Here is a 19,765-nt window from a genome sequence, read left to right as displayed (position 1 = left end):
CAGTATCATATATAGTTCACCCTAGAACAAGGTCCCCTTGGGGTATGCATCGGGTCTCTCCATCCTTTTGCATCACCCACCAAGTGCAACCTGGTCCTTGAGCGAAAACCACCCCACGAACACGACTGTCTTTGCTGGAAGCAGAGTTCACCCAGACAGTTTTCCCTAACATGCCTCTCAGGTGTACCACTGGAACCTTATCTCCATCTGCTGCTCCCAAGGGCTCTGAATGGGCAGGGCCTGCTCGGTTAGTGGAACCTCGGGTATTCACTAACCATGTGGCCTTTGGTAGATTGATCTCCCAGTTCTTGAAAGTCCCCCCACCAAGTGCCTTTAAGGTGGTTTTAAGCAGACCATTTCACTGTTCGACTTTCCCAGCCGCTGGTGCATGGTAGGGAATATGGTACACCCACTCGATGCCGTGTTCTTTAGCCCAGGTGTTTATAAGGCTATTTTTGAAATGAGTCTCATTGTCTGACTCAATTCTTTCAGGGGTACCATGCCTCCAGAGGACTTGCTTTTCCAGGCGAGGGTGGTGTTCCGATCAGTGGCGTGGGGCACAGCGTAGGTCTCCAACCATCCGGTGGTGGCTTCTACCATGGTCAGCACGTAGCGCTTGCCCTGGCGGGTCTGAGGCAGTGTGATATAGTCAATCTGCCAGGCCTCTCCATACTTATATTTGGACCATCGCCCCCCATACCAGAGGGGCTTCACCCGCTTGGCCTGTTTGATGGCAGCGCACATGTCACAGTCATGAATAACCTGAGAGATGCTGTCCATGGTTAGATCCACCCCTCGGTCTCGTGCCCACTTATAGGTGGCATCCCTACCCTGATGGCCTGAGGCATCGTGGGCCCATCGAGCCAGGAACAGTTCCCCCTTGTGTTCCCAATCTAAGTCTATCTTTGAGACCTCTATCTGTGCAGCCTGATCTACCTGCTTGTTGTGCCTGTGTTCTTCATTAGCCCGACTCTTGGGAACATGGGCATCCACATGACGGACTTTCACGGGGAGCTTCTCTACCCGAGTGGCAATGTCTTTCCACTCATCAGCAGCCCAAATTGGTTTTCCTCTACGTTGCCAGTCAGCCTTTTTCCACCTTTCCAGCCAACCCCACAGAGCATTGGCTACCATCCATGAATCAGTGTAAAGGTAGAGCTTTGGCCATTTCTCTCTCTCAGCAATGTCCAAGGCCAGCTGAACAGCTTTGAGTTCAGCAAGTTGACTCGATCCACCTTCTCCTTCGGTAGCTTGTGCAACCTGTCGTGTGGGGCTCCATACGGCAGCTTTCCACTTCCGGTTCATCCCCACAATGCGGCAGGAACCATCGGTGAAAAGGGCGTAGCGTGTTTCATCTGCTGGCAGCTGGTTGTACGGTGGAGCTTCTTCAGCCCGGGTCACTTGCTTCTGCTCCTCTTCATCAGCGAGACCAAAATCTTCACCTTCTGGCCAGTTCGTAATTATCTCCAAAATCCCAGGGCGATTTGGGTTACCAATACGGGCGCGCTGCGTGATGAGGGCAATCCACTTGCTCCATGTGGCGTCGGTGGCATGGTGAGTAGAGGGAACCTTTCCTTTGAACATCCACCCCAGCACTGGCAGTCGGGGTGCCAGGAGAAGTTGTGCTTCTGTGCCAATCACCTCTGAGGCAGCTTGAACTCCCTCATAGGCAGCCAAGATTTCCTTCTCTGTGGGAGTGTAGTTGGCTTCAGATCCTTTGTAGCTTCTGCTCCAGAATCCCAGAGGTCGGCCTCGGGTCTCACCAGGCACCTTCTGCCAAAGGCTCCAGGACAGACCATGGTTCCCAGCTGCAGAGTAGAGCACATTCTTTACCTCTGGTCCTGTCCTGACTGGGCCAAGGGCCACTGCATGAGCAATTTCCTGTTTGAACTGGGCAAAAGCTTGCTGTTGTTCAGGGCCCCAATGGAAATCGTTCTTCTTGCGAGTGACCTGGTAGAGAGGGCTCACAATCTGGCTGTACTCAGGGACATGCATTCTCCAAAAGCCGATAGCACCTAGAAAAGCTTGTGTCTCCTTCTTGCTTGTTGGTGGGGACATTGCAGTGATCTTATTGATGACTTCAGTGGGGATCTGGCGCCATCCATCCTGCCACTTCATTCCCAGGAACTGGATCTCTCGGGCAGGTCCTTTGACTTTGCTCTTTTTAATGGCGAAACCGGCTCCCAGCAAAATCTGGATGATCTTCTCTCCTTTCTCAAACACCTCCATTGCTGTGTTCCCCCACACAATGATGTCATCGATGTACTGCAAATGTTCTGGAGCCTCACCCTTCTCCAGTGTAGCCTGGATCAGTCCGTGGCAGATGGTGGGGCTGTGCTTCCACCCCTGGGGCAGTCGGTTCCAGGTGTACTGCACGCCCCTCCAGGTGAAAGCAAACTGAGGCCTGCACTCTGCTGCCAAAGGAATGGAGAAGAATGCATTTGCAATGTCAATGGTGGCATACCACCTTGCTGCCTTGGACTCCAGCTCGTACTGGAGTTCCAGCATGTCCGGCACGGCAGCGCTCAGCGGTGGAGTCACTTCATTCAATGCCCGATAGTCCACAGTCAGTCTCCATTCTCCATCAGATTTCTGCACAGGCCAGATAGGACTGTTGAAGGGTGAGTGGCTCTTGCTGACCACCCCTTGGCTCTCTAGATCACGGATCATTTTGTGGATGGGGATCACAGCATCTCGATTTGTCCGGTACTGCCGGCGGTGCACGGTCATGGTGGCAATTGGCACCTGTTGCTCAGTCACTTTCAGGAGTCCTACTGCAGAGGGGTTTTCTGACAGTCCAGGCAAGGTGTTCAACTGCTTAAGGCTCTCTGTCTCTACAGTAGCTATTCCAAAAGCCCACCTGAACCCCTTTGGGTCTTTGTAGTAGCCGTTCCTGAGGAAGTCTATGCCTAGAATGCACGGTGCCCCTGGGCCAGTTACAATTGGATGTTTCTGCCACCCCTTCCCTGTCAGGCTAATCTCAGCTTCCAGCAAAGTGAATTCCTGTGATCCCCCCGTCACCCCAACAATGGAAACAGGTACCTTCCCCACATGTTCTGATGGTATCAGGGTGCATTGTGAACCAGTATCAACTAGCACTTTATGTTTCTGTGGCTTTGATGTGCCAGGCCATCGCACCCACACTATCCAATAGATCCTGTCATCCCATGCCTCTCCCTGGCTAGAGGCAGGGCCCCTCTAGCCCTGGTTATTATTTCTTTCCTGGGCATACATAGGGGAGGTTCCTTCCAGGGGATCTGACAGATCATCCTCCTTGCTGTAATACCCTGCACCTTGCTTGTGGGAGGTTGAGGCTACCTTCATTTTAGTGTCGTTCCCTCGGTTAGCATTTCCCTCCCTGAGCTGACGCACCCGTGCTGCCAGGACAGAAGTGGGTTTCCCATCCCATTTTCCCATGTCTTCCCCATGGTCTCGCAGGAAAAACCACAGGTCAGCTCGTGAGGTGTACCTTCTCTCCCTAGCTGGGGGACGTGAAGCTCTGACTTGGGGGCCTGTGACTCGCACTGGTGCTACGCTGATCTTCCTCACCTCCTCAATTCTCTCCATCATCTCCTACCTCATATCCCTCATCCTATCTTCGACTTGTTGGAGGTCCCTGGCCATGGCAGAGACATTGGCCTTCATTGGGTCATTCATCATGCTCTCAAAATTTCTGAGTTTGTTGGCAACAGAACACACTGTCTCTTGGTGGTTATCAGCATTAATCATTGCTATGTAGGTGGTATATTGAGATGGACCCAAGGTTGCCAAATTCCATAGCATCTGCCCTGTGCACTTGACCTTGTCAGGGTCATTTTCATGCTGTCCATCCCTTTCAAAGAGTACCTCTAATACTGCTGTTTCTCTCAGCTGCTGGATCCCTTCCTCAAGGGTCTGCCAGCGCATCCTACGGTGGTGCTCCTGCATTCTCTCTCTGTGTAAAAACTTCTCTCTCACACTCATTAAAAGCAGGTCCCAGAAGGAAAGGAGCCCTTGCTCCCTTACGAATATCTTGTCCACACCTGAATCCTGGGCCAAGGATCCCAAATTCCTGGCTTCAGTTCCATCCAATTGTACACCTGTTCCCGTAAGGTCCCAGACCCGGAGTAACCAAGTTGTGAAAGGCTCATGGCCCCGCCGAGCAATGTCTGCGCAGGTTACGGAGACTATCGTATGAGAGGGACTCGGTGACAATCTCAACCTCTGGCTCCCTTGCTGGTTGTGAGGACCCTCCTTGCTGATCCCCATTATCTAAGTGCCTCGTTTTAATCTTAGATTTCCTAGTTTCCACAGGAGCAACTGCTGCTGGCTGTGGCTGCTCCTGTGATCCAGCTGGAACCTGGACAGATACAACATCTATGGGTTCCACTGCAGCACCATCTGACTCTCCCTCTTTAGGGCAGGGGGAGGGTTTCTTACCAGCTGGAGAAAAATACTCCTTCATCATCTGGCTTTTCTCCTTCAACATCTGACTCTGCTCTTTCAGCATTTGGCCTATATCCTTCACTAGAGCCCCCACCCACTCTGGGTGGCTTATTTCTGCAGTGGGCTGTGGGGCAGAGTTAGTCTCTGGGGCAGCATTCTTAGTCTCTGGGGCAGAGGCAGGTTCTGGGGCAACATCCCTAGTTCCAGGGTTAGGCTTTGGGGCAGCATCCCTAGTCCCTTGGGGCAGAGGCAGGTTCTGGGACAGCATCCTTAGTCCCAGGGGCAGAGGCAGGTTTTGGGACAGCATTCCTAGTTCCTGGGGCAGAGGCAGATCTTGGGGCAACATCCCTAGTCCCTGGGGCAGAGGCAGGTTCTGGGGCAACATCCCTAGTCCCTGGGGCAGGTATCAGAGTTGTTATCCAAGACAATATTCCTTTGTTTCTGAATGCTAAGTAGAACAGGCCTATCAGCAACACCAGCCACTGATTAATAACACTGGCAATTAAAGCAGAACTGAAATCCTTGAGAACTGGTGGGGTAGCCTCAAAAAACTGGGTGATGGGTTGGGAGAAAATTTCCCTTGCACTCGTTACCTCACAGTAAGAACCATTTCTGAAATAACCCCAGAAACACGCAGTTAGAGTACGATAGCTTTGGATCCATGCAACCGCTTCCCAGAAAAAAATTAAAAACCCATGAATTCCTGACATAATCAATCCACAAAATGAATCGGATAATAGTTACAGTAACTTTGGTGAGGGGGCCCAAATTTAAATAAGGGCTTGCAAATGGGAGGGAGATGGCTGTAACCACATGGAACACAAACCAGATTAAACCACACAACATATTGCCACTTAAGAGAGCTGTTATTCCTGTCTTAACTCTCAACTTAGTGCTCACTGGCCCCACGTTGGGCGCCAAAATCTGTCTTGGTTTGAAAGGACAGGTGTCTGCCAGTAAGGGCAGAAGTTTTCTTTTGGAATAGAGACTTTGGTTTCTTTCCCCTCCAAGTATTATAATTGTTTGAATTAAGGACTCTGAGGCAGAGATAAGGGGGTGGGAATAACAGTTCTTTTACTAATATATTTAACTGTACAAGCAGAAAACAATAGCAGTTGTTAAAATCGCTAAGAGAACAGAATAGATAACTTGGTTTCAGTGCCTTTAGATGCAAGCACGCTGTCTCTGTGCTTAGTCCTAGTCCGGATCTGCCGAGGGCAGACGGGAATGGAGGCAGGAGGGGGTGGGGCGGCAGCAGCCACGCCGGTCCCGGGCGGGAATGGGCTGGAGTGGCGGCTCCTCGCTCACCGTGTGTGTCCGGGGGATCAGGTGTGTTTACAGAGGCAGGAGGCTGGAACGGGGCAGATGCAGGGCAGGTGATCGCAGAGGGTCTGGCTCTCCTGTGCTCGGCTGCGTGGGCTGAAGATTCTGGGCGTCTTTCTCCCAGCTTGCCGGAAACCCGAGTCCCCTCCCGGAAGCCTCAGAGGCCCCTCCGGGAGCCATTCCCACCCACCCCTTTTGTCTGGACTCATCAGAGACCTTGGGTGTAACCCTGCCAGCTCCATTGGCATGATAATGGGAAAAATTCTTTCAATTGACACAGTAATAGAAAAACACTCCACCCCCAACATCATAGAAGTATTTGGAGTTTGTATAAACCAGAATACTTAGGTTTGAAGTGAAGCATGACACTAGATACAGGAAAATATATGATTAAATTGTTCTGGCTAAATCCCCCTGTTATGTATATTATGTTTTATAGATAAGTTGTATCTACTACCAGCTAGCAAAACCAGACTTTCCAATAGTCTGATAGATTTTGCAAAATCAGACTTCCTGCCTTTGTATGATCAGTGCTGTCTATCTACAAAGAACAGACTTCCCGATTTTCACCGGTTTAATCTACCAAGACCAGATGGTTATCTATGAGACTTGACTATTGCCCAAAGATTTTATGCATGTTTATTTCGACCATCACTGCTTATCTGACTAAATTAGGACAGCAAAAAACCACAAATTATTGATGGCAATATTGATGAGAGACCATACTGCAAAAAGAGACTGTAAACCAAGGTTGTGTGGAGTGGGCAGTGACCCCTCACATTTCCCCAGCTCTGCATTGCCCTGTCTATATAAAATAAAGCAATCTAAGTTTTACTGACTATCAAGACTTTTTGTTTCTCATTTACAACTCTGCTGTCACCCTCCTCTCCCAGTCTCCCTCTCCTTGTTCCAGGCAGGGCCAGTGGCGGGCGCAGGAGGAGGAGAAGAAGGAGGATGGGTCTCGGCAGGGCGGGCAGCAAGCTCAGCCTGCGGCTGCCTTTTGCTCACAGGTGGCCATCAAAAGGGTGCCAGGGAACCGCGTCCGCCACTGGGGTGAGCTGGTGAGTGAGCGGGGCCAGCAGGAGAAGCCGGAGCATGTCGGACGGGGATGAGTCAAGGCCCGGCAGGGTTGAAGCCACCAGGACCCTCGAGGGAGAGTAGGCGTGGGGCCAGCAGAGCATCCCAGGCTGGGTGAGGGCTTCCCGAGCCCTGGCACGGCATCAGCCCCACTGATGGCATCGTGCTCCTCCCACAACCCGACAGCACCAGTGCACCTCTGCAGATCATGCTGCTGCACAAGGTGTCCACTGGCTCCCCCAGTGTTGTCCGGCTGCTGGAGTGGCTCAAGCTCCCCAACAACATTGTGTTGTTGTTGCCAGGACCTCTTGAATTTGCTAGCAGAACAGAGGTTCCTGCCGGAGCAGGAGGTGCGGGAGCTGTTCCGCCAGGTACTGGGGTCCGTGCCCACTGCACCAGCTGCAGGGTCCTGCACAGAGACATCAAACCAGAGAACATCCTGCTCGACCTGGCCACTGGGCAGGCAAAATTGATCGACTTTGGCTGTGGCACTTACCTGCAGGACACAGCCTACACTCACTTTGCAGGTGAGTCCACGCAGGGATGTGTTCCAGTCACAGCATCTCCTGGCCCAACATCTCAGAGCCCAGCCTGGGTGTGGCAGTGGGGATTCTCCCTTTTGCTGGCAGTCATGACACTGAGCCTTCAGCTGAGCTGCTTTTGAGTGGCGGTAGGTGGGGCTGGCTTCCAACCCTGCTGGCAGTCTTTGCCAGCCACTCTGCCCAGGACTGCAGCTGGGGCAGGAGTAGTAAGCCCAACAGAAACACCTGTGGATGGGGGTAGCAGAGAGGGGGCCATACGCTGTGCACCAGCCAGTTTGGTTTGCAGGTGAGAAAAGGCTTGCACTGCTGTGCTCTCCTTATTTGCCTTGGCTTCATAATATCTTTTGGGGCAATGCAGGCATGGAGGATGAAGGCATGGTTTTGCCCCAACGCTGAGTGGGCTTTTCCTTGTAATGGTTGGGCCTTGCAAGGGTTTTCGCTGCCCTCTTCCAACACCAGTGGATCTTTGTCCAACCCTGAGTTCTTACACAAGTCTCAGGTGCTGGTGAGAAGACAGCAAGTCACACCACGTGTCACTGGGGCAGCCCCCACATGCCCAGGGATGCTGCCAGGCTCTGGGAGCAGCAGCATCCCCCTCACAAACTCCATCTGTATTCCATAGGAACACCATCCTACAGCTCCCTGGAATGGACCCACTTTGGCTGGTACTGTGGCAAACCAGCTACCATCTGGTCCCTGGGCATCCTGCTGCACCAGATGGTCTACGGGGACCACCTTTCAAGGAGGGGCCAGAACATCAGCTGGGACCACCAGATCTCGCTGCCACCATGACTGTCTCAAGATGGATCCTCATCTCTGGGCATGGGGGGAATACCAGTGCTGGGAGACAGCAGCAGGCTCGTGAGCATCCTGCTCTGGCAGGTGCAGAGGAGGAGGCACATGTCCTGCTCTCCTGCTCTCCTCCTAAGAAAAAATCCATGGGGAAGTTTAGGAACAACCCTGGGCACACCCAGCATGGCCTGGGCACAGGAATGGGGGGGGGGGGGGGGGGGGGCCACAATTTCTCTGACTGATTGGTGATTTCTGGTTTCTCTTTTGAGAGTGCCAAGATGTTATTAAGAGGTGTTTGTCCATGCAACCCTTGGACAGGCTGTCCTTAGAACACCTTTTCTGGGATCCTTAGCTGCAGGGTGTTAATCTGCTCTAGATGGGAGAGATTCTTGTGTACAGTTGGATCCAGGGGCCTGGCATTAAACAGCTGCACCCATCTCTTGGCAATCAGTGGCAAAGCAAACCAGACTGGTTTTGTCCTGCCCATAGCTCTGAGCAGGGATCATCAGAAGGGAACACACAGCTCTTGGGCTGGAGCTGAGCTGGAGACCTGGTGTGGCAAGCACTGGTGGCCACCATCCCCCCCTGGGTTTTCTTCTCTGGTTCATTGATGGCTGGGGCCCTGGGCAGAGCACTGACAGCCTGGTCTGGCCCCCATGGAAGGAGAAGGAGAAGTTGTACCAGGTGGGGCTGCTGCTGGAGACACCAAGGACAGCCTCAATGACGACAATCTGTTCCTCAACCTAGCCAGCTGAAGATGATGGACTTGGATTCTGGCACCTTCTTCAAAGACAAGCTCCACACCCAATTTGCGGGTGAGTCCACAGCCAGGGGGATGCTCCCAGATCTGGGCATGGCACGGCTTAGCCAGGATCCCAAAGGTTCCCCCTTTGCTGGGGCAGATGCCACAAATCATTCAGTGGGCTGCCAAGCTGCTTTTTGGCTCTGGGCAACTGCTAAGGGGCTGGATGTGCCATGGCTGGCTGCAGGCTGGGCACACGTGCTGCCCTCCTGCTCTCTACCCAAGGCAGCAATGACGGGCAGCTTTGGACAGCTTTGGGCTCTGCTTTGGGCATGGCCAGCATGGCCTGGGCACTGCAGGAGCTGGGACAAGGGGGACAGGAACCTTCAGCTGATGGGGCAGTTTCTGGGCTCTTTCCTTGCAGCCAGGCCCTGTGGATGCTGAGGCTGCTCTGGGCTCTGCCAGGGCTCTACTGGGCTCTACTGAGAAGGAAGCGAGTCTTCTAAAGGATTTGGGCTGTGACAGGGTTTATATTGCCAGTCCTGCTTGGAGCTGGCAGGGAACAAAGGAATTTCTTCTTGCTTCACACTAGTTTCACCACAATTTAAAAAAAAAAAAAAAAATATTGGAAACAACTCCTAAAATCTTTTTAAAAATATTACTGAGGCCAGTAAGGTGCATCAATGCCATCAGCTCGTATACAAAGTAAATAAATGAGTTTCATCTTTCAAAAGATCAGTTACATCTTAATTCAAAGTTACAGAAGATTTTTCACTAATAACTTGGTTTTTGTTTTTATCTTTCACATTTTATAGAGGATTTTTCTTTTCTTTTTCCTTTTTCTTTTCCTTAAAACAGAAAACATGCCATAAAAAGGAGTGTCCCTTTGCTCCTGGTTCCCATGGGGAGCAGCTCCTTCCTGTTGGCTGAGCTGCACAGGCAGAGCCCGGCAGCTCCTGGCCCTGCAGGGCTGAGGCTTTTCCCCAGTGCTGGGCACAGACTGATGGACCAGCACTGCTGAACACAGGGACACACAGAGGGACCAGGAGCAGCTGCCTTTGTCCACCTGCAGCTCCAAGGGCCAAACTCTGAGCAGACAGGGCTGGAAGAGACTCGCAGGCTCCTTGTTTGCTGTGCTGCCCGACTTGTGCCAGCCCAGCTCTGTGTGGGGTAGAGGGAGAACAAGGGACAACTCCCTCCCAGCTCCCAGCCCAGGGACCCTTCTGGCCCCGGGGCTTGGAACACTGTCAGCACCCACTGCTCCAGCCACTGCTTCTGCTGGCACTGACAGCAACGCCCAAACTTTGGCTGATCCCGAGGAAGCAGCAGTGCCTGGATCTGATCCCTGACTCTTTGTAGGGCTGGACAAATGACCCCCACAGCAGCAGCAGCAGCAGCAAAAGCAGCAACAGCAGCAGCAGCAGCAGCACATGGAGCTGACTTTCAGCACAGCCCCTGACACTCTTCCCTTCTGTGTGCAGTGGTGTCACAGCAGCCTGGGGCACCTGGGAGCCCCAGTGCCAGCAGGGACTCGAGATGGCAGCTCTGGGCTCCTGGAGGCTGTGTAGGGAACAGAGGTGGGGACTCCCTGTCCATGTGGAGCTTCCAGATGGAAAAGGCTTCTGTGCCTAGGCAGCTCCAAGGGCAGAGAAAGGAGGGGCTGGGGCCCTTGATCTGTGCCAGTTCCACAGTCCTGGGCAGCAGCCACCGAGCACAGGGGGAACAGAGGGCACAGCAAGAGGGACAAAACCAGTCAAGGTCAGAGACTGGGAAGAGCCTGAGCTGGGAACAGCAGGAACAGCTGCTTCATTGCACCCTTGGAGAAAGCTCTTGGCTGTTTCAAAGTGCTGAAAGGTGTGAAGGGCAGAGAAGAGACCACACTAAACAATGCTCCTGGTTCCACAGCGTCCCCTCTCAGTGTCCCAGAAGGAATTGGATGAACTGTATTCTTCTCTCCGAGTCATCTCATTCAGCATGAGCAGCTGAGCACCAGGAGCTAAAAGAGCCTTAGGCCACAAGAGCTGAGCAAGAGGAGACATTTTGACTAAAGTCATGCTGCCAACATGGACCTAGCTGAATCCAGCAGATGGAATCCTGGAATTATAGAATCCTTTCTGTTGGAAAATACCTCTGAGCACATTGAGTGTGGTCTTCGTAGATCACCACAAAATGTTGCGTTTTAAATGTAGATGGTTGGAATCAGTCCTGTCCTAAATTCCCAGGTAGAGGTAAAACCATTCCTAGACTTTGCTGGCTCTGGAGTGGGCTGAGTTCAGAGAACCGTGAGAGCAATGGGGAAGTCAGCTGAAAGAAGCTGAACCACTGGATGTATTAAAATATGGGAAAATGAAAAGAATTTGTGTGTTTGGGAAGATGAGGATGAATTATGTTAACAGCACCAACAGAGGGAATGATTGGTGTCAAAATGCTCCCACGTGGAGCAACAGAAAAGGCTTTTAATCTTGAGCTAGGTTTCATTTGTGCAAAGGAAAGAGTAATAATATAATAAATAATTATATATATATGTATATATGTATATATATATAATATAATAAAAAAAAAAGAGGTGTATACTTCCACATATATATAATGACATTGTAAAATAATGCTCCAAATACTAATTTTTTAGCTTTGGCTGCTTAGGGATGTAACAGTAAATACTCTATAGAAAATGATTGGCCACCTGAACATCACTGGTGAATTGTGTGAAATTGTATACAATGAACAAAGGAGTAAAGGATGAAATTGGCAGTTTTAACAGGGTTTGCTGACACTAGGATATGGAATGCTTTGTCTGCTCCTGTGAAAAATAAAGTGAGTAAGACTGTTGGGTTTTTCATATAGCAGACCATCAAAGGCTGCAGCATTAATTGAACAGATGAAGGGGTTGTTAAAAGAGCACTTGAAAAAAAAATAGGAGACTGGAAGGTGTCACAATGAAAATCCCATCTCACAGATGTGCTCCATACCCTCAACAACTGCCCCACTGGGGGAATGGAAACCCCTGAATGTGCATGGCTGAATCCAATGACAAATACAACCATGGACAGTGACACTTGGACTGCCTGGGAAATTATTCCAGTTGTGATGGCCCCTGACAGGGCCTCCCCAGAGGCTGCAGGGCTGGACCTTTATGCATTAGAATTAGTTAGGATAAATCAGAAGCAAATGAGAGTTATAAATACCAGAACAGGTATTCAGATTCCTTCAGGATGCTTTGGTTTCCTAAATGCTTACTGAAGATTGGTCTTGAAGTGTTCATGCCTTGGGAGAAGTAATCGGTACAGATTATCAAGGAGAAATTAAAGTAATTCTCTTAAACAATAATGAACAATTGGATTATTTAACCCCATGGCAGGGTAGCATAATTTTTGATACTGCAGTTTTTAAAACAACTGTGAAAAAAGGACATCCACCTTAAACCACTGCTGTTAATAGAGATAAAGGGTTTGGATGTACCAGTCCTAATAATGGAGCCAGAGTGTGGGTGCAGAGGCCAAATGGCCCTCCCAGGCAAGCTGAAGGAACAGCTCTGGGGAAAGACAACACTGTTTGAATCCTGAAACCTGGCTGAGCAAGATGGGAATATGTCCCTACAGCCAAGTGTTCTGTGCCAGAACAAGTGGATGTTATGGGATACTGTTTTACAGATCCTCTAGAACCAAATCTCCCTGTTTGCACCAACAGCTCTTTGGAAAATGCTCTGATCCACAGGGCTCCATGTGAAGGCTGATGTGACACTGAGGGACTTCCACACAAATTCCATCCAGGAGCCTGGGTGCCCTCAGTGTCTGGGACCAGGCACCTCTCCAGCCAAGGGGAAAGGACCCACCAAGCCTTGTCACCCACAGACAGCACGGTACAGCTGAACAGCAAAGGATCCTGGGGAAATTATTCTTGAATTAAACATTGGTGTCATCTCCATTAAAAGGTGTCAGCAAGAGAATTATTGTTCCTACCCTGAATGAGACTGAGGAAAAAGAATGAAAAATTGTGCCAGTAATACACTACTGATGCCTGTAAATTATACCTTGATGGTCAGCCAGAATTTTTGTTTGCCAGGAACATCTCTGGAGTTTTATCAAGGATTAGTCATGAAAATTGTCATAAAAATGTAAAGACAAAAGTAGCCCAAATATTAAATCTAACAAATTGCTGTATATGTTCTCAACCAGAGGGAAATCAAAGCAGAGCCATGGTTTGCCATGTTTGTCATGGTTTGCTTTTTTAAAATGAGCCTCGTGGTGCATTTGCTGCTGAGCCCTTGAACCTCAGGGCCTGAGAGGAGATTGCACAAACCTTTTCAGGAGTCCGAGTCTGAGGAAAAACCTAAAGTGTCTCAAAGCATTAATGGGTCCCAATGCGTACCTGTTCTCCTCTCCAGGGCTCTGTTGGGAACATCCTTGAGAGCAAACTGGGAAGGAGATTGAAGCTTTCAGGTCCTGCACTGGGGAGATGCCTTTGCATGATGGAAATGCTGTTGCAGAGCCCAGCTCTGTCCCATCAGTGTCCACGGCCTGTCCCTGACTGCAGTGCCTGCACAGTCACACAGCAGGACTGGGACTGAGCTAAAAGAGCCCTGAGGCCTTAAACCAACACAGGGGCTCTGAAGCGGAGTGTGGAAGTGAAGGAAGGGGAGGTTATGGAGCAGAAGCCCTGGGTGTGCCTGGCAGTGAGGAGCACTGGGGTTCCCTTTTCACCCCAGCTCTGCACAGAGGCACTAACATTGTCGAGAAGCCAAGGAGGAAAGATGACAGGCAAACACAGCAATACCAAGTTATTTCTTTTGTGTAAGCACATATGTAGTACAAGTCCAGGATTATATAGTCTATGGTTCCCACTACAAATGCAAATACTGAATTAAAAATAGTAAAGATAAAGATTTTCTTGTGAAAAAACTCTAAAATGTGTCATACCTGTGCCAGAAAAAAACAAACAAACCAAACACCACAGGATATAGAGTGGGCATTAATGAGTAATATTATAATAGTGATACAAGAGAATGAGAGTTTATTTTTTCTGAGAATAATTCATGATGATTTTCCTCAAGCCATCCTTGAGCTCCTGGTTCCTCAGGCTGTAGATGAGGGGGTTCAGGGTTGGTGGCACCACTGAGTACAGAACTGAGAGTGACAGATCCAGGGATGGGGAGGAGATGGAGGGGGGCTTCAGGTGAGCAAATGTGGCAGTGCTGATAAATAGGGAGACCACAGCCAGGTGAGGGAGGCAGGTGGAAAAGGCTTTGTGCCATCCCTGCTCAGAGGGGATCCTCAGCACAGCCCTGAAGATCTGAACATAGGAGAAAACAATGAACACAAAACAACCAAATACTAAGGAGACACTAACAGCAAGAAACCCAAGTTCCCTGAGGTAGGAATTTGAGCAGGTGAGGTTGAGGATGTGTGGGATTTCACAGAAGAACTGGCCCAGGGCATTGCCCTGGCACAGGGACAGGGAAAATGTATTGGCTGTGTGCAGCAGAGCATTGAGAAAGGCACTGGCCCAGGCAGCTGCTGCCATGTGGGCACAAGCTCTGCTGCCCAGGAGGGTCCCGTAGTGCAGGGGTTTGCAGATGGACACGTAGCGGTCGTAGCACATGATGGTCAGGAGGGAAAACTCTGCTGAAAAGAAGAAAAGAAAGAAGAACACCTGAGCAGCACATCCAGCATAGGAGATAGTCCTGGTGCCCCAGAGGGAATTGTGCATGGCTTTGGGCACAGTGGTGCAGATGCAGCCCAGGTCAGTGAGGGCCAGGTTGAGCAGGAAGAAGAACATGGGGGTGTGCAGGTGGTGGCCGCAGGCTACGGCGCTGATGATGAGGCCGTTGGCCAGGAGGGCAGCCAGGGAGATGGCCAGGAAGAGGCAGAAGTGCAGGAGCTGCAGCTGCCGCGTGTCTGCCAGTGCCAGCAGGAGGAAGTGGCTGATGGAGCTGCTGTTGGACATTGCTTCACTCTGGACATTGTGGACTGTTGAAAGGAGACATTGATACGCTGAGACAGGTTTCCATGAGTCAATCCTATGCTTTTTACCTCAGTAATTTACTCAAAAATATTTCTCTTTCTTTGGAGATATGTCACTTCCTATTTTTTAAATTTTTAATCTGTGGGTTTTGCTGTTAATGTATTGCCCCCTTCCTTGAAGGGACAGAAATCCTCTTTCAGCATTGCTCTCAGCCTGAACATTGGGAATCCCAGAGAGAAAAAAGGACTCCCACTCCCAGAGCAGTCACACCTGGGGGCCCCCACAGCTGGCACTTGGTGATTACACCTCTCTCTCTTTCAGGGTGACTGCACTTAAAATTTTCTGCAGAAATAAAGAGGACTCTTTGAAATGTCCGGTTTCAAAGTCAATTTCTCTGAACCCTTCTCTCTTTCCCTAGGCACCTGAAGATGGAGGGTATCCAGGTTTGATCTGGCTTTCTGCTACCTGGAATTGTACCCTCTGGGAGCTTCTCTATCCAAGTCTTGTCTCTGCTAGTGCTGCCAGAGCCCAGCCCAGCCCTGGGGGCTCAGCTCTGCCCTGCACACCCCTCCCAGCACAGGGCACTGCCCAGGGACATCTCCCTGCCAGCAGGGCCTTAAGGGCAGCTCACAGAAACTGAGATGATGCAAGCCAAGGTGCTGCTGCTGCTGTCTGTAGGCAGAGGAGGGTGAGGAGGCACTTTGTGAGGGAGATGTGAGGCAGATCTGCTGATGCCCAGTGGGACAGTGCAGGAGTCTCAGTGACACAGACACACCTGACAGCCCCTTTCCCTTGCCTTGAGGAGAAAGCTGAGAGCAGCCCTGGCCATGCAGCACCATCTGCACAGCAGGAGGAATCTGCCCTGATGGGGGTGGCTCCTTCCACCTCCAACTTCTCCCCACAGTCCATGGGGAGCTGTCAGACAGGCTCAGAGCTGTCCCTGGCAGGTGGCACATGCCCTGGGCTTGGCCAAGAGCCCTGAGGGCTGCAGGAGCTGCTCTGCAGGACAGCCCTGGGCAGCCCTGGCTGCAGCCTCAGCCTCATCCCCTGCAGCCATCCCTGACAGCAGGAGCCATCCTGCCCTGTCCCTCTGACGGTGCCCAGGGCAGCCCTGCTCTCCAGCACATCCTCCTCCTCCTGTGCCTCAGAGAAACTGGGAGAGTCCTCCTGACACATCCCCCAGGCTGTGGGCTGTGCTGGCTCCAGGAGATCCCTCCAGGAGCACAGGGGACATTGCCCTGCACCCACACACTCACCATGTCCAGGGCTGTGAAGATGTTTCCCCAAGTGAAGTCTCAGCTCAATGTCTTCCCAGTCCTGATTGCCTTTAGCCTGTCTGTGCCTGGCTCCTGTCCCCTCAGTGCCTGCAAGCGGTGCGTTGAGCCCTGCTGGGCTGGAAGAGGAGATGCTTATCAGTAGAGATGTCTTTTTGAAGCTCTTCATGGTTGCTAGGATCACCCTCTATGCCAGGAGCCCAGCCCAGTTCAGCAGCAAAGATACAGTAAAAGGACTTTAATGACCCCCTCAGGGCTTCGGTGCTGTTTGCATCAGACTCACTCCCTGAGAGACTATTCAAAACTTCTCAAGAACTGAAAGTTAAATTGAAACTTGAAAGATTCTTGAAGTTTTAATCGGTCCCACTAAGGGACACATCTGAGAAAATGTCCCCAGCTTCCAGTTAGAGCAGAACACTGGAGCAGTGATCACAGGTGGGGACAAACAAGGGAAAGTGACTCTGATGCTGAGAAATCCTGGATGATTTTCATGAATTCAAAGGACCAAGGGCTGAGCCCCAGCCCCTGGCAAGGCACATCCTGTCCCTCCCTCATTGCTCAGGGCTCTTCCCAGGGCCACTGGGTTCTGGGGATGTGCAATGCCAAGGGCAGGACCATGGGGCGGCCCCTGCCAGGCTGCTGAGCAGGGACAGGAGGCAATGAGGCCCCAGAACAGCAAGGCTCACTTGTCCCCTGCTGGCCTCAGGCCCAGGGCCAGCAGCCATGGCCCAAGTGCTGCAGCAGTTGGCTCTGGCAGGGCCTTTCAGCTGCTGCCCATCCCTGTGCCCTCTGCAGCCCAGGCTGTGCTATGGTGTCCATGCCCTGCGCGTCTGTCCCTGCAGGCTGTCATCATCCCCCGGCTGCCCCACCTCGCTGGCCCTTCCTTTGCTGACAGCTCTGTGTCCTGCCTGCCTCTGCCTGGCCACACAAAGCCTTGGCCATGATACCAAAATGTTTAATTCAAGTTTTTCTGCAAACATTTTACTCTGAACATTCAACACAGGATCAAAGCATTCAGGGGCTGCTTTCCCAGCAGGGAAGGAAGAGCAGAAGACATCTGGCTCAAGGGAGCAGTGATAGAAAAAAGGAGGACTGAACCTGAGAGTTAGGGGAGGCTTTTATGGAAATACTTAAATTGTAATACAAATGTAGCAACTGAATACAAGCAACACAGTTGTAAAATTACATGTCCACTTAAGGTTAGGAGTATCCCACATTGGACCTGAGGCCTGAAAAAAAATGATGCCTTCTTAAGCACCAATTAATGTTAAGGAATTTTATTCTAATAACTGGGGATTTGATGACAGGGGGCCTCACAGAATCAAGGAGTCAACTGTTCCACTATGGAACTTCAAGGAACAAAGGGCTCTTTGACAATATGGGAGCTCATGGAACCAAAATCCATTTTGACAGAGAGGGGCCACGTGGAACCTATGGTCCTTTATGACACTGCAGATCCAAGGAGACTACAGTGGCACTGAGAAACCTCATGAAACCAAAAATACCTTGTGACAGAGAAAGGCCTCATGGAACCAAGGGGTCATTGTGACACTGTGAGGCCACATGGAGCCAGTGGTCCATTGTTCTATTGCAGATCCAAGGAGGCCATGGTGACACTATAAAACCTCCTGCAACCAGGGGTGCATTGTGGCACTGCAGAACCTCACAGAACCAAGGTGACCATGTTATACTACAGAACCTTGTGGAACAAAGGGTCCATGGTGACATTGCAGAACTGTTGCTGAGAGTAGGAAAGCTCATGGAAGCAGAAGTGCATTGTGACCAAGGGGCCATTGTTAGACTGTGGGGAATCACGGAACCAAAAGTCCATTGTGGCACTGCAGGGCCCCATGGAACCAAGGGCACAAGAGCGACACTTGTGACAGCCAGGCGACCAAGGGGGCATTCTGACGTTGCAGAACCAAGGAGACCATTTTGACACTATGAGGCTTCATGGAGCTGAGGGTCCATTGTGGTAGAGCAGGGCCTCATGAAACCATGGAGGCCATTTATAGACTTTGAGGCTTTATGAAACAAATAGGTCATCGTGGCATTTCAGGGCCTTATGAAACCAAGGAATCCACAGTGACACTGTGGGGCTCAATAGAACCAAGGGGCCATTGTGACACTGTGGGGTCTCATGGAATCCTGGAGGCTATGATGACTCTTTGAGGCCTTGTTGAATCAAGGGGCTCTGCAGGATCTTGTGGAACCAAGGAGACCCTTTTGCCATTGTGAATCCCCATGGAACCAAGGGTCCGTTAGTGTAGCACAATGTGATAGATGCAGGCATGGTGAGCTCTCAGGGCCTTGTGCATACAGGCTCAGAGATAGAGATGGATACAATGTTTAACCTAAGACCTTGGAGAAGGCTTAGAGATTTAGAGCTTTAAAGTAAAACAGTCATCAAACAAAAATATAAGTTCGTAGTTTAAGTAAAAATATGTTTTAAGCAAACATAAGTATGTATTATGTAAGCAAAGCAGTATGTTAAGCAAGATAGTAAAAGATTTTTAAGTTTAGCACTAGAACCTGTTATAAGGTCAGTTAGAAGTTTAAGATGTATCAATGTAGGTTTGTGAAGTGTTATATGATTGGTGGCAAAGCTACCTATTTCAGCAAAGCCATGAGAAGCAAAACAATTAAGGATTGGTGTAAAAAGACACTAGCAAACTTCATAGCAGTATTTGATTGGCTAAAAAAACTAACATAAGGAATTGTAACTAAGAATTAGAAAGTTTCTGATATTATGACGTTGGATATAACGCCTCTAATGTCTCACCCTTCTATGAGACTGATGCAATAAAGCAATAAGCCATCTTTTAAACATCTCTCAGTTGCCTCAAGTCTTGTAACATTAATCTCACTGCTGGGATTTTTTGGAAATCAGGTCTACCTATTGAAAGCAAAGGGCATATAGGGAAACCAAGTCTACCTCATTAAAGTCAATCAGACTTTGCAGAAATTTGGTGCTAAAATGGGGGAAATTGGAAAAATTTAGGGGAAATCTTGTGCTGAATTCCTGGAATTTCCGCTCCAGGATCACGGTGTTGAAGTCCTGGATGAATTCCTGGAAGCCAATGTCAAATCCCTGACCCTCATCTGGGGTCTGTGCCGGAGCTGTGCCTTCAGGTAAATCTCCATTTTCAGCCCCAAAAACTGGGAATTCCAAGTCCAAAACTGGCATTTTTAGCACCAAAAATTTTGGGACATCGGATCAACCCACTGAAGTCAATGGGGGTTGGGGAGCACCAGGTCTACCCCACTGAAATCATTTGGGCATTGAAGGACACCAGATTTACCCATTAATAGAGTCTGATCAGAAATGGCTACTGGTTAAACTGGGAGCACCAGGAGCATCTAAGGAGGGGCACTGGGGTTACTGGGAGCACTGGTGCAAAAGTGGGACCACTGGGCGGTATTAGGAGAGATGAGGATAAACAGGCCCCCTGTGAAATCAATATGAATTTAGGGCCACCAGGTCTATCCATTAAAGTCAATAGGAATTTTAGGGAAACGAGGTCTACCTTTTCAAAACAATGAGCATTTTTGGGACACCAGTTTTTGGGAGCCCCAGAGGTTTCAAGATCCAGATGTCCAAGTGGTATCCAAGTGTATCCAGATGATTT

At 50.3% G+C, this 19,765-nt stretch overlaps 1 protein-coding gene across 1 annotated transcript; it reads right to left on the bottom strand.

Moving 5' to 3' along the window:
• Positions 1-13,911: 13,911 nt before the first annotated feature.
• Positions 13,912-16,233, bottom strand: LOC306815414 (olfactory receptor 14J1-like; the record flags this gene model as incomplete). The annotated part of the gene is made up of 2 exons (XM_079331977.1): positions 16,119-16,233; positions 13,912-14,867 (listed from the first exon to the last, which is right to left on the bottom strand). The coding sequence occupies exon 2, from the start codon at positions 14,842-14,844 to the stop codon at positions 13,912-13,914; it is 933 nt and encodes a 310-aa protein (XP_079188103.1). The 5' UTR covers positions 14,845-14,867; positions 16,119-16,233.
• Positions 16,234-19,765: the final 3,532 nt, after the last annotated feature.

This window comes from Erithacus rubecula (assembly GCF_903797595.1).
Source record: "Erithacus rubecula genome assembly, contig: scaffold_131_arrow_ctg1, whole genome shotgun sequence".
Classification (NCBI taxonomy): Eukaryota; Metazoa; Chordata; class Aves; order Passeriformes; family Muscicapidae; genus Erithacus; species Erithacus rubecula.
Note: the sequence above shows the minus strand (reverse complement) of the source record. Positions and strands in the feature narration are given on the sequence as shown.